Source organism: Bombus vosnesenskii, unplaced genomic scaffold (genome assembly GCF_011952255.1).
Source record: "Bombus vosnesenskii isolate JDL3184/JDL3185 unplaced genomic scaffold, Bvos_JDL3184-5_v1.1 scf7180000013267, whole genome shotgun sequence".
Taxonomy (NCBI): domain Eukaryota; kingdom Metazoa; phylum Arthropoda; class Insecta; order Hymenoptera; family Apidae; genus Bombus; species Bombus vosnesenskii.
This window is the reverse complement of record NW_022882927.1, coordinates 5549598-5564206: the sequence shown is the minus strand read 5'-3', so window position 1 is coordinate 5564206 and position 14609 is coordinate 5549598. Positions and strand designations below refer to the sequence as shown.

Sequence of the window (14609 nt, the reverse complement as noted above, 5' to 3'; positions counted from 1 at the left end):
AATTAATGAATAAATGAATAAATTAATCGTTTTACATGATTAATTTAATCATTTTTCTTAGTGATTAAATCAATCACTTTGTATAGTAATTAAGTTAATCATTTTGCGAACATACATCAAAAGGAGAGAATTTGTTTCTAAATTGATGTTTGAAATTAAACATTAATTTTTGCTCATAAATGGACAATCATCATTTGATATACAATTATTAATTGCATCAATGTGATAAAGTTTGATGTATACTTATTTTTAATTATATCACCGTGTCATGGTTATGAATTATACAATATGTGCAGCAAGTAATCTGAGCTGGTTACTTGCGATCGTGATTACGCAGTTAGGTAGCTATATGATTTATAAGGTTACAAATTAAAATTTATTAGAATGTAATTTTCTTAATTGAATATTCATGGTAATTCTTAACTCAATGATTGGTAATTGTAAAAAGAAAAGAGGATCGGATTAATATACATCTATCTGCTTTTCAAGATCGTGTATCCTAATTAGCTTAAAGTTATTGTTTGTAAGAAAATATTCATCATATATCATAGGATTATCCTACATTTGCTAGCTTGAACTTTGACAGGTTCTAAAACGCAAAGCTTCGTGAACTAAAGTTTTAAAGCTTTCAAAGTTAAATGCTAAAATATAGGAAGATACATTTTGAAGTTTCTCCAAGCTGGGAGAGCTCAACCTTCAAGAATGAAACTTCAAGGCTTCGAAATCTGCATTTTAACCTTACAAGGCCCGAAGAAATGACCGGTTCCAAAATTTAATTTAAAATTGTACATTCATTGTTACTTCTTTTGTTCATACAACTTTGTGTTAATTCTTATATTATCCGATTAATCAGTTTCTCAATTTTTGTTAATATAAGAATTTACATAAAGTTAGACGAACAAAAGAAATAACAATGAATGTACGATTTAAAATCAAATTTTGAAACCGAGCCTGGTAACGTTTTAGTGTTAAACCTGCGAAAACTAAATGGGGAAGGAAATTGCAAAAGGTGAGTCGTAGAACTTCAAACATTCCGACTTTAATCATCAGAACGAAATGCATCGCGTGTCAGGTCTAACCTTGCGTGTCAAGTGGAAGCAGGAAGTGTCGTCGTCGTCTACATGAACTAATCCTGTATAACTACTATCCAGGTACCATCTAAAATCTAGAAGACCCTAGGAGTCCGCAAACAGTTGCCAACGATAACGATAAAGTTATCTATGTTTCCTGAATACAAATGAGCGTATTATGTAAATTTACTTTCCATCGAAACATCCGAATCGAAGTTTTATTAGAGAAAAATGAATGTGGGAGCTGGTACGTTGCAAGTGTACATGGGTGGGAATTAAGATAAAAACGCTATTAAAGGGTACAAGACGCTTCAAACTTACGTATGCAAATGGTAATTGTTATTAGAAAGAGGGGCGTAGTTTCTGAAATTGCTCGGATTAAGTTGTAACGTTTTTTCAAATGGCCATTGATACAGACATCGGAGTATCTATTTATTTGAACGATGTGTATAAGTTTCTTTTATTTAGGATTTTATGTACTTATATGTACCCTTCGTTACCGATAAGGATTCTTTTATTTTCTTAGAAAGTTAGACTCGCTTCTTACTTGCACCTGCCACGCTATATGCATGTCTGATACGAGTTTTCTATGTAATTTAAGGGCGTTCGTTATTCCTGTAATGATGTTTGATATTTATAGTTTCTGCAGTTAGAAGATTCTATAAACTGCCTTTATGTTCTTCTTTTACTTTTCCCCGTTCTTAGTTATTTTCTGGAAAAATTGTACATATCTTGATTTCACGGAGTGAGACTGCTATTGCTAATTAGTTTCTTGCGATTCACGGGATGGAATGTTATTCGATATTGTAGTATACGATCACTGCAATATTTTATATCTTCGTTATAGCCTCTCAACCACCTTCGAAACCAATTATATTTATTTATATAATATTAATCGTCGCATCAAATAAATTATACGTATTACAGATACATATACAGTACACCAAACAACATAAAAATTGTTTTTTTTAATTTATTCACTTCTTCAAGATTCTAAGTCTTAAACTTGATCTGCCCTCCTGAAAGAACCAAAGAACGCATTTTGGTTCATGAAAAACCATAGAATCTAATCTTAGCATCTTAATCTCTACCTAATCCAACCTCGTATATCAATTCATACATATACAGGGTGTCTCACCTAACGCCGCCACCTCAGATACTCTCGTATTTGTGGCGATACAGAAAAGTGTTCCAGACAAAAGTTGTACGGTACCTGTGCTTTTGTCCATTCGATCTTGCAAGGGTCTTGCAACGTCCATTAAAAGTGACATTAAGATTTGTAAATTTTAAAGTTTCTTTCTCCACAGTGGATAATACAAAACAGACGTGAGTTTGTAGTGTTTCGAAAACGTCTGAATATCAGTTACGAGAATATGTAATAAAGAATGGACGTATTGATTAAACCACCTTTACAGGACGTTTTAAAATCATCGACAGGTCGAATAGATAAAAAAGCACAGTACGTCCACCTCGATACCGCACAAGCATCGTCGCAGATAGACAGCAATCAAAGGTGGCAAAGCCAGGTGAGACACCCTGTTTATTATCCTGTACTATTTATCTTTTCTTACAATTTTCTAAATCACCCTATATAACTTCAAAAGCAAGCTTCGCCCGCCTCATCCCACGAATCATACACACTTCATAAACCATTTTTCTTGAAAGTAGACCTGCAACTCTTCAGAACCTTAAGACGTCCCTGTTATTTAAAAATCCCGCCTTCGTTCGCATTAACGCGAGAAGCGGTTTTATTAAAAAGAAATCACAAGGCGTGTGTATGGCGAGGCTTCTCGAGGTCGAACAACGTTATCTAACGAGATAAACGCCAATCCAATAAACATTGTAGAAAGAGCAGAAACGGCTTAGCTGTCCGTCGAGAGGGGAGCGTGCAATTATACGAATGCTTATTAAAACGCAGCCGCTTTATCGCCGCTAATTTCACGTGAAACGGGCAGAAAATTGAGTTTCTTGGTTTCTGCGAGGCATGTGCTGGTGAAATAAGAGGACAGAGCCAGCGGGAAATGCCGGTTCCGAAAAATAAACGACGAGGCTCAAAGATGGAATACACGACAGTAGGTGGTGCAAAGAGAGCAAACCGAAGGATTCAGAGCTGGTTGTGGTTTAATGACCTCTGCTATCCTCTTTTTTCTCGCGTATCTCGTATGAGATAATGCGATGCACATGCTTACGGAACATTTATTTATTTTTTTTCGCAAAATTGAACATCGGAGACGATTCGTATTTGCGAGAGACTTGCTCATTTTTGGTGCTTCGTGGATTGAACCTGTTGCGCTTGTTCGATCGAGAGGATGAATTTTTGGGAGAGAAGAGAGTTAATTTCGATGGGAATTGGAATCTCCGATGACCGAACGAGCACGAAACTGGGAAGAATAAAAGCGTGGAATTTTGTGGAACGTTAAATGTTTCTGGTAGAAGAAACAGTTTGCAAAAGTGGGAACAGCGATGAGAAGAATGAGAAAATGAAAATTAACAAGTTGAGAAATTGACGAACTTTCGGGAATTTAGAAGCTTGGATATTAGCATTAAATATTTGTAAATCTGACACTTTGAAAACTCGAATATTCTGAAGATTTAAAATTCAAGCATTTGAAAATGTAATTTAGAGTTAGATAGTTTACCCCGGGATTGAATCTGTTTTTGGAAAAAAGAATGAGGAAAAGAATGAGAAAGTCCTAGCATTTAGAAGAAAAATATTCTTCTTTCCATAGATAAATTGAATTTATATTGTTTAGAAAGATATTATATCAATTGGCTTTTCAGTTATCGTACACGCCAGTCTAGAAAAAAATTATTAAACGTGACCGTTCAAAAACTTGATAAACAATAAGAAGAACTGAAATAACAAAAATTACATTTCTACTTGAAAACTATATTTACATTCTGAAAAGTCTGTTCTTATATAACCAGTAGTTAACTTAAAAAAAAATTCATGAAAATGAATTGCTTTCATCGCTGTTTCCGACTGCAAGAAAGTAAAATCATCCCTCTTTTGGGTTAGCCGAATTAAATCGTGACGCGTCTCTCTTGTAATAACTTTCGATCTATCGAAAGTGAACTGCAACGGTACCTTTAATCGTGGACAACTTCTGAAACCTGGTTTACCCAGTTAACTTTTATTTTTACTCTCATAACTTTCTACAAGAGCAAGGAAATATTTTCGAACTTTTCCCTTCTGTATTTTCCATTTAAATTCCATCCTCACTTTCGTTCGTCTTTATGTTGAATCTTCTTCGCTTACGCAACTCTTTCTGGTTCTTCATCTTCCTCGATGCACAAAGCGTAAATCTTTGTAAACATTTTAAAACATTTTTTTAAATGTTTTTAAAACATTTAATAATATGAAAATGAGAAAACAGTGATCTTTACTCTAACATGTTTTAATTTATTCAATTTGCAGAAATCAGAAAACGAAAAGAGAACTACCTCTTCCTGCAAAGATTACTCACAATAACAGCGAAATAAAAAGAAGCAAGCCATCGTACAATGGAATTGTTTTATTAGTAACAGCCTAATTAGTAGAATTAATGTTTTATTAGTAACAGCGCAGCTATTTGAAATTTCACAACAATCTTGAGCAAGTCACTATTAATCGTTATCATAAGATGAACCAAAATTATAAATAACACTATTGCAAGAATAATGGCGAACATGATGCTGACAGCTGATTTTTATAAATTATATCAACTTTCCGATTTATTCTCGTACGAAGATAACAGACAACCGGAAGCGACGTGGAAACTCATGCAGTTTGATGCGATTAATTGTCCTCGATGGTTAGTAACCAGCTCGATTAGAGCCGCCTTTTAATGAAACCAAATTACCAGCAATTAAATCTTGCGTGTAGATTCATTCGGACCGATCGATCGACGTGACGTCGCGTATTTCCATCGTCTCGTCGTCCGCGTACAGCCTCTGCTGGTGAAGATGGTTATCGGTGGTCCTTTCTTGCCTCGAATTCGTCTCAGCGTTGTTGAAGTCGTCAGGAACCAAACGTATGACGAAATTGCTCCTCCAATAACGGCGCCATCTACGCCCGTGCAGTCTGATAATTTACACGGTCGCTTAACCAGGTTATTAAGTTGTATCGGTAAATTATTAACCAGATAGATTTATAGAACAGGACTGGTAAATAAGATAAGAACCTGATTACGAGCGTGATTTAGTTAACGAAACTCGATACGATAAATCTGCATTGAATTGGCATAATATTTTTATTTAATGGTAATACGCCACTAAATGATAGTTTTGCTAGAATAGTGAATAAATGACAATATTGTAGTTGGAGGCGAAGGCGAGGTAAAGCGATTCGAAACGGAAAAAAGAATGATGCGAGTGGAAGAGCGAGTTGTTTGATGGAATTCGCCATCACAGTCAGATTAATTTTCTTCGACTATGTATATAAGTATTTGTATGGATTATGGTTTGCGAACTTCTTTTCAGGTAACGTAATATCATCGTGAAAATGCAGGCATGTGGTAATTAACGCTAGAGCTAGCTACTGCTCGCGTAATAAATGTTCTGTATGATTCAAATGATATTAATTCAAATAGATAATTCTATATAATTGTGTCTCTATGTAAATCAGAATCAATATTGATTTCTGCAAAATTATCTGTATGCTTGCGGTGATTGTAAAAAGAAGCAAATCTAAAATCCGTCGTTTTTTAGGGTTCGATGATACGTCCAGTGTTAGCATTTTGGAACACTTGGCCGAATTACTATACAACCCCATGGTGAAATGAAATGTGATTGATTCTGTTCGATTATGTGTACAAATATCTATGTTCATTTTGTGTGGCCTGGGAATTTCTTTTTTCTTTTTTGGTTTTTTGGAGGGAATATAATATAATACGTGAGATGTAGAAACGGAGGAAAGGAAAATGGTAATGAACACACCTGGCCAGAGTAATTATCCAACCCCAGTAAGCGATTAGAGTAAGGGAACAAGTGGGAAGCATGGCAACGATCATCCAGGGCATCTCTTGCAGGCCTCGTTTTAGCAACATTCTTAGAGCCAGGACACAGATGTAGCAGGAAAACAGGGCTAATGGCGTGGTGACTACTAGATACAATATATCTAGAAGCATCTGGAAATATAGCGTTTTCCTTTCAATGAATTATATTTGGGACAAGAGTTTGTATTCTTCGAGACAATTTGATTTGATTTCAAAGGCAAAAAGCTCTGTAACAGAGCATATTCAGAAACATATTAGCATAACATTTGTATTACTTCAAAGAGTCATTTTTAATCAGAAATTGAATTGCAATTATTTTTTCTAAAGATGATATTTTGTCAAAATTTTTCTGGAAAAGAAGGATAATGAATTCTGTGAAAGAATTTCTCCACGACATAGTGGGAAAATGAAAGTGAAAGTGGTATCATAGCGTACGATTAATTGATTCAAAGAATACTACTTAATAAAAATGGACTTTGATGTTTCTCATAAAAATATGGAATATTATGAGAATTATTGACTTATGAAATAATGATAATGTGAATCATCTTTAGGTGAATGGTGAACGATGAATATGTCTTACTTGTCGAGTCACTATCACGGTATTGAACCATATTACAACACTACGGATGATGTTGTGACGTGGTACTCTTTTAGTGGCGTACTTGTAGCCGCAAAGCTCGCATCTAGAGTGACCCGATTCTGTCAGCCATCTTTCAAGACATTCTACGTGTACCAGCGCTACTGTCCCACGACACCTGTCACGTTTATCCAAAATAATAAATGCATTTAAATATTCTATATCAAGAGTCATCGATCACGTAAGATTCTTTGCTTTGAATAAATAATTTCATTGAATTATTGGAACATTTACCAATCGATAATCTATTAATACAGTACATTTAGTAAATCAGTTTGAAGCTTGAAAACATTCTTACCTGAGAATAAAAACAGTTGAGAATGAAATAATAAATGGATCAAGATATTATTTAACCGAGAATCATCAATCATGTAAGTCTTTTTCGTTTGAATAAATAATTCCTATTGAAACGTTTACCAATCGATAACTTACTAATACATTACATTTAGCAAATCAATTTGAAGCTACAAAAGTTCTTGCAACGTATCGCAAGAAAGAAAATTCTTACTCGAGACTGTTGACAGAAAAATTAGATAATCGAAAATAAAAGGCGGAGATAAGAAATCCTTGAACACTGAAAAGTATCAGGAAAACGGGAAATTGAATAATTAGAAGCTCGAAGTATCTAAAATTTCCGTCAAATGTAAGAAATTTTGAAATAAATTTTTAGAAACGCGAGAAAAATGCAACACAATTTGAATTTCAGAAATTCTACTAACGGATACATCGACATATTCTCTGAATCATTCTCTTGGCAAATCAGAAATATATTTCTGATTTTATAATTGCATCAGAGCATCGATGTTAGTCTATGGAAAAGAGTTAAGCATTCGGTAGATCGAAACTGATAATATCTTAATCTAGATGTGACTGAAACTATGTATTCCTGTTATTACAAGATGCAGTGTAGGAATCCGATTAGCCGGACAGATAAATTGTAGTGGACATCGATAAGCTCACTTGCAAGCTGAGATCAAAGGGCCGAGATACGCGTAGGACGATAATGTCGACGTTTGACTGTCAACTCCACGAATAGGTTGGTTCTGTCTTTCGTAACTGGCTCGATTCTCGTCGACCGTTGAGAAACTGCCCATGTGGCATATTCGACAAATATCTCCGGACACCCGAGACTCTATAAAGAATTTTTGGATATTTTTTGGAAATAATAAGATTCTTTATGTAAAACGTGTTCGTTATAATAATATGGAAAAATAATGGAAAGAAGATGATTGCAGAGAAAACTAATAGAAACGATAGAAAGGTTCATATCGAGGAAACAAAACAAAATAACATAGTTATAGTATAATAGATCACTTGTTTACATAATATAGTACATTTAGCAATTTGCCTATTTTAAAGTGTAGCTTGTCGTAAAAATAATTAATAAACTTTTTATAGGATAGAAGAAGAAATGTACGAAATTGACATCTTGAAAGAAATGTACATCTTCGAAACCGTGATGTCTGGAATGTACTTCGATTGAAACTTAAAAAAATCATCACCTGCTCCATATTACCATGAACCTACCATCATCGCTCCCTTTCTGATCGGCCAAGCTTCTCTTTACGCCTCCTTCGTCCCTCGTTCTTTGCTCGATAGAAGCTTTGTGGCCGGACGTCACAGCCTCGACACACGATCGTTTACCACCGAGATTTTGCAACAGGATTTGCTTATCCGTAGACAGATCTGAAACGAGATGACGCGAGCCCCGAAACGGGTTGAGAATGGCCCGCGTCCGTGAGATGGTCGATCGAATCGTTGTCCTAACCTGTATCGTTGGCGGCGTCGTCATCAGGCTGATCGTTTGACATCAAAAAGGCGGCTGCGTCATTGTGTCGGGCCGTGGAGCCGTGAATTTTTCGCCGCTGGTTGTCTGTCGCGATCGCGATCAGTCCTGCTGCTTTATTTCGAACGGTGCATCAGGACTGATTCGTCCTGGATCTCGTATCGTGATTTTGTACCTACCGCAACGTCGGACTCAGTGAATCCATCTTTTAACCGTCACGAAACTCGCCGCACCTGATGCGACAGTTGAAGGCTCAACGAAAGCGAGAATGGAGAGTAAAGGCCTGTTCACACGTGGCAGAAATCAAGAGTAAGAGAAAGTTTAAAGAGAAAGGAGTGAGATCGAAAGTTTGTACAAATTACTAAAATCTATTTAAAATGCTCTTTTCATCGTCGTAAAACTCAGCGCCGAAGAGTAAAGCTCCCTTCACACGTGGGAGAAACGAAAGTGGCGGTATAACGATGACTTGTTAATTTTCCAATTGGAAAAATGAGTTATTATACCGAGGCAATTGGTACGAAAAACAAGAAAAATGGCAGCTGAGTTTGAAACGGAAATTTATACGCGTTAATTTGATTTTAGCGAGTCGATGATATTTATTTCGTTATTGGGTAAAGCCTCATTCACGTTTGACACGAGACGAATCGATGGTACATAGGGTTGAACTGAGATTTATATTGAGATTCATGGAATTTACGAGTTACAGTTTGATACAATATAGCTTCATTGCAGCATTATTGTAGTATATTAACTGTATACTATCAATGTTGTAATTTGATGTTGCGATCGTATTTTATTACTAAATAGAAGAACTGAAATGAATGAAATTATATATAGGTTCCTTGAGTGGAAAATTGCAGATTTATTTGTCGTAGTTTAATATAGTAGGATCACGTAGTAACATCAAATTCGATGTACTATCAACTTCGCGATTCGATACTATTTATGTTATTTCTAAGTAGAGTCTCATTTGCGCTTAGCAACGGAAGATTAATGGCGCTTAATGTAGAGTTAAGGTTTACGCGTTTTATTGTCGAATCTAAATATTATAGTTTGAGATTGTAGAAGCTTGTAGTAATTCTGCAGTTGGTATACCATTGAAATTATGATTTAACGACTATCTCATTACTGACTAAAGTTTCGCTCACGCCTACGAAAGGTAAATTGATGGTTCGTATACAAATTTAAGTGAGAAGATTATACTAAACTTCGCATAACTTACGTGTAATACTGTGATGTGGAAAAAATCTGTAGTAATATGAAAGGCGCACATCATAATTCATTAAAATTAAAAATCAAGTAAAGCCGTATTTATTCTGGGAAAAAACAGGTTAATAATGTGTAAAACGAGTTAGAGATTTATATTAAAATTCGCATGATGTATGTTATAATTCGTTGTATTAGTCTTGTAACATTATCCAAGTCGTATATCATGTTTCTGTGGAGTTTGAGTATAGATTAAAGTCCTGTTCGCGCTTGAAAGAAACGAAATAATACTATGTAAATTTCAGTGGATAATTTATGTAAGAATTAACATGAATTCTATATTACTGTCTAATAATAATAATACTGACATTCCGTGCGTTAATTTCATGGAATTGAAGTACCGAGTAAGACCACGTTCGCACTTGGAAATAGAGTTCAAACATGTGACATTGAATTCGGTATTTTTTAGAAAGATCATGTGACGTGAATCATCAACACGTTATACTAATATGCTGTAATTAGACTGTCGATTGTTATGCATTTATGAGAAATTTCAAATTGCAAAAATACACAAAATGCTTGCCATGTGCAAAGCATAAAAGATATTCAAAGTGATGTACATATTACAATATTTAATAGGTGAAATAAATTTTCATGTATGTAGGTTGCATTTCCTCATATCATGCTAATAATGCACACGCATTATAGTATATTAATATGATAATATTGGTAATACCTACTAATATTGATAATTTGATCATCGAGAAATAAAGCCTTATTCACGCTTAAGAGAGAATATTATAACGGAAACATAAAAGTTTCGATAGTATAAGGTTGCGATATTATCCATGATAATGTTGCTTTTATCTACTTAGTTAAACTTCAAATGCTATGTAAAGCTGCATTCACGCTTGAAAAAAGAATCTGGCGATTCAGTTACGGTCTGTAGGGAGATTTGCATCCTCGATACGCTATCTGGTAGTCACATTACCATTGTATTCACATTCCGACCCGCTGGAGATTAAATCCCATTGTTGCCCTATTAAGCCCTATACATACTACGAAAAGAAAGCTTTCGCGAAACCGTTCTGATCCATCCAGTTTCTTGCAACCTGGTCAGGCAGGATTTTACGAGCTACATTGACGCGATGACAAATAATATTGTCATCGTGTTAAGTCACGCAGTACCGTCATCGCATTCAGTCACGTGCACACCGGTATAAAAACTTAATAACGTCGTCTCTTTTAATTGCTTCGACATAACTCGAATTCTGAGGTAATCTGTAATTTTAGCATTGAATCTCGAGCTGATTTATTCAACATATATACAAACCTGACGTATCAGTTCATCATAGTTGAGCAAATATACAGAGTGTCTCATGCACAATTAGATTTTCCACGTATTACATTTAATAGCATGTGTCAGATACTTTACTTAACAGTTATTAGATGAACCAATTAATTTGTTGTCTTTTGAAAGATAATTTTCGAAATGGCCAGCGACATTGAGTTACGTGATGCTTTCGTTGTAGAGCAAGTAAAACGACGAAAAGAAATTTTAATTTAAAACAGAGCAATATTATATTGTATGTTATATTATAATATGCTATATTAATAGCAATATTACTGAATTCTAGTAATTACTAAACTTTCCTTTTTTTCTATATGTATACTACATTTGTCAAAATTGAACTTGAAATATTTTGTAAATTATTCTCAAGCAGAAGTTCTGTAGTTAAGAAGATCTGTAGTCTGATTTGAAAAAAGAAAAATGTACCTTAAAATTGTTTGAAAGCCTCCACTTGCAGCACACAGGCATATTCGTTAAACCGTGAGTTCCTTCAAAATCATTTAATGTTACCTCATGAAATTGTCTCAGAGTGATTTGAGTCATCGAAGTTTCATCCCATAAAATCCACCTACGTATTTCGCTCGCATATAAATTTGCAACCTTATCTCATGATATTCCGTTATTATACGGTAAAGACTAAAAAAAAAAAAAAAAGAAAAAGACTAGCAACAGATTAATCTGCTCATTGAGATAATGGGATTCGCGCATAAAGCCTAATTTACGCGTGTAATCTAAACCGATATAATGCAGTCACGCAACTTGCAAGCGATTTTCCGCAGAAGGTGGCAATCTTTTAACATAGCGTCAATGACAGGCGTATCGACTTGCTACGATTCGTCGATAACTAATTATCGTGAGAAAGCATGCACTTACGCATCGAAAGCACGACCAATCAAACCCATAGAAACATGATCTTGTTTGGCAACTTTGGGCGTTGCCAGTGATGGAAAAAGTCTTGCAACCGTGTCACGTAGCGAATTGATGGTATGCAAAGTACAAAACGTAGCATGTACGGGGCTAGCTATCGACGTCTCATCTTGTATAAATTGCAATCAAGTCTTGTAATGCAACTTCATCCTGCCGCCTGGTCGCATTTGCAAGAAAATCTTGTCGCATGACGTAAATACTACCATTGAACAGTAGGGGTGAATTAAGATATAAAGGAGATATACTTATCACGGTTAGCAATTTATAATTGTCCTTTTGATCGATGAAGGTGTTCTCAATGATTTATTCCTGGCTTTCAAAGTGCTACACGTTTCTTCTTTGTAGCTTTTTCGTCTACCGAATTGGAATTTTTGGAATTTATCGTTGCAGGAACGAGGTTTGCCAGCTTTGCTTGGAGAAATTAAATAAAGTTTCAAATTAATTAAAGTTTTATTTAATTTTTTATTACACCCAGTACGTGAAATGTGGTTTATGGAAAACAAGGAAAATTTAGTAATTATGTTATAAGAAATTGTGTTCTAATAATATTATTATTACTAGTAATCGTATTATTTAATTGTATCAAAGCTATGCAAATTAATTCGCTAACTTTGTATGTAATCAAGTACAACACCTTAAAACTTGAAACCCTCGCGATGAACAGATCACGTATTTGTGGTTTCACGGATTTTGTTCGTGTTTTTGTTAGTATTGGGTTGTCCCAAAGGTCTCTTTCGTCTTACAAAGAAATAATAAAGAGGCGTACAACATTTTCTGCTTTATATCTCGTTGTATTACTACAAAATGGATCATACATAATTCAATAAAATAATATAAAAGGAAAGACGTTGTGCATCTACGTTACTTCCTTATAAAACGAAGGAAACTTTTCGGACAGCTTAATTACTTTGCATTTTGTTCCGTCGTTTCTTAAATGTTCCCCTTCACTTCACATCCTTCTGTCTTAGTTCCGATGAAGCGAACTGGAATATTCGCAAAACGACGGAGTGAAGCGCGACGTATTCATAAGAACAAGAAGCGCAAACTTGTTAGTAGCAACTGCGTTGCGAGTTAAAATTAATGATATCAAAAGAGAGTAACAAGAAACGAATACGTCAAGCAGTATCACACAAAGAAGAAAATAATAACAGAATGATTACAATTTTTGTCATTGTGAATACGACTGCGAGTAAAATTGCGAGAATGTCCTCGAGCAAGAATGACTTTCGAATTCATAACACAAGCAAAGAAGATTCGATAGTATAAATAATAAGGAAAACCCGTTTCACTCTGATATAGTTTGGTAAGGCTAATTAGGTTCGTGGTCGGACAAATCTCGAACAGGAAGTGGCGGCGCGTGGCCACTATAAATCGTCGTGGCTAAAACGATTACCGCAATTTCCCGAAATCTCATGCGTGCACCTGATGAACGGATCACGCCACGAGATTTCAGCGTGTCCGTCGAGCTTTTAACGCTTCCGCAGTCTAGCGTCCATGGTATTTCGAAATGAGTTTCCGGTGAATTAAATTTGCGAATTTTATTATTAGAACGGTTGACCAGCGGCTTCCGGAATCCCAATTTCCATGTTTCCGCTGATTAATTTCACGTGCTCGGTAATTAGTAGGCTCGTATTAGTAATTATCTTATAACATAATCACCGCTACTGATAATTGTGTTCTAATAATATGATTATTACTAGTAGTCGTATTATTTAATTATATCATTAGCTATGCAAATTAATTCGCTCGCTTTACATATTTAATCAATTACAACAGCTTAAAATTTGTAATTCTCACGACGATCGAATGACGTATATGGAACTTGTTCGTTTTATTTTATTGCAAACTTTGATGAATGTTTTCAGATAGATTGGGTAGATTGTTTTAAATTGTACTGTCAGATGTGTTATATACAGGGTGGTTGGTAACTGGTGGTACAAGCGGAAAGGGAGTGTATAAACATTGAAAAATTTAAAAATTTTAAAAATTAAAAAAAAAACGAAAAATTTTTATTCTATATTTTCGACTTCTTTTTTCGCGTAGAATCACCCCCTTTCCGCTTGTACCGCTAGTTACCAACCACCCTGTATATAGTTAGAATAATTTAGAGTTTGATCTTCTATAGTATATTAAGTTTTATTCATTTTGTGCTTTTTCTTCTTTTTTGAAAAATTGTAAGATTAAGTAGGAACTTCTGGATGGATGTAGCTTAATATTTGAAGTGACTCTGTTTGCACATTTTAACGTTAGCTTGAATTTAGAGTGTCTTCCTCTATAGCAAACAAGTGGCAAAGCGTATTCTGGTATTTAATTCTGAAAATTGTTGATATCTATTTATTGCAGAATATCGATACGTTACAATAGTTTATTATTGGCTGTAACACCAATTGTTTAGAAATCATAGGAAGACACTATTCTTTTGTGAATACTCGCGTGAGTCTTTCATTGAAATATACAGGCAGAATTGCAGGATATTCTAAAAGGATAGAAACAAAATAAAACAGAAACACAGATCTAAGATGATTCTTCTGTCACTTATCGATTGACAATTCATTCATCGCCAAAAATTTCAGCCAATTACACACCGTTGTATTGTACAAAGTACAAAAATATACTGTTTCGTTCATTAAGAATCATGAGATTAAATCCCCTT

At 34.9% G+C, this 14609-nt stretch overlaps 2 protein-coding genes across 6 annotated transcripts in view; one reads left to right on the top strand and one right to left on the bottom strand.

Annotated features, from left to right (window-relative positions):
• Positions 1-14609, top strand: part of LOC117230819 (conserved oligomeric Golgi complex subunit 1) — a 113369-nt gene that overhangs the window by 46770 nt on the left and 51990 nt on the right. The window lies entirely within an intron of this gene.
• On the bottom strand, positions 4468-8682 carry LOC117230821 (E3 ubiquitin-protein ligase MARCH2-like). Of its 2 annotated transcripts, none has more exons than XM_033488664.1 (6): positions 8455-8682; positions 8214-8372; positions 7647-7818; positions 6630-6804; positions 5988-6178; positions 4468-5133 (listed from the first exon to the last, which is right to left on the bottom strand). In XM_033488664.1, the coding sequence occupies exons 1-6, from the start codon at positions 8495-8497 to the stop codon at positions 4938-4940; spliced, it is 936 nt and encodes a 311-aa protein (XP_033344555.1). In that variant the 5' UTR covers positions 8498-8682; the 3' UTR covers positions 4468-4937. The 2 variants fall into 2 exon arrangements, with proteins under 2 accessions (XP_033344555.1, XP_033344556.1); XM_033488665.1 differs by having other exon boundaries at positions 4468-5118.

Bases quoted from the DNA above. Each gene is read 5' to 3' on its own strand.
- LOC117230821 (XM_033488664.1), bottom strand. From the start codon at position 8,497: ATGTCAAACGATCAGCCTGATGACGACGCCGCCAACGATACAG. The intron at 7,819-8,213 runs GTAGGTTCATGG...AATTCTTTATAG, and splicing joins TCAGAAAGGGAGCGATGATG to AGTCTCGGGTGTCCGGAGAT. The intron at 5,134-5,987 runs GTGTGTTCATTA...GTAAATTATCAG, and splicing joins TGGATAATTACTCTGGCCAG to ACTGCACGGGCGTAGATGGC.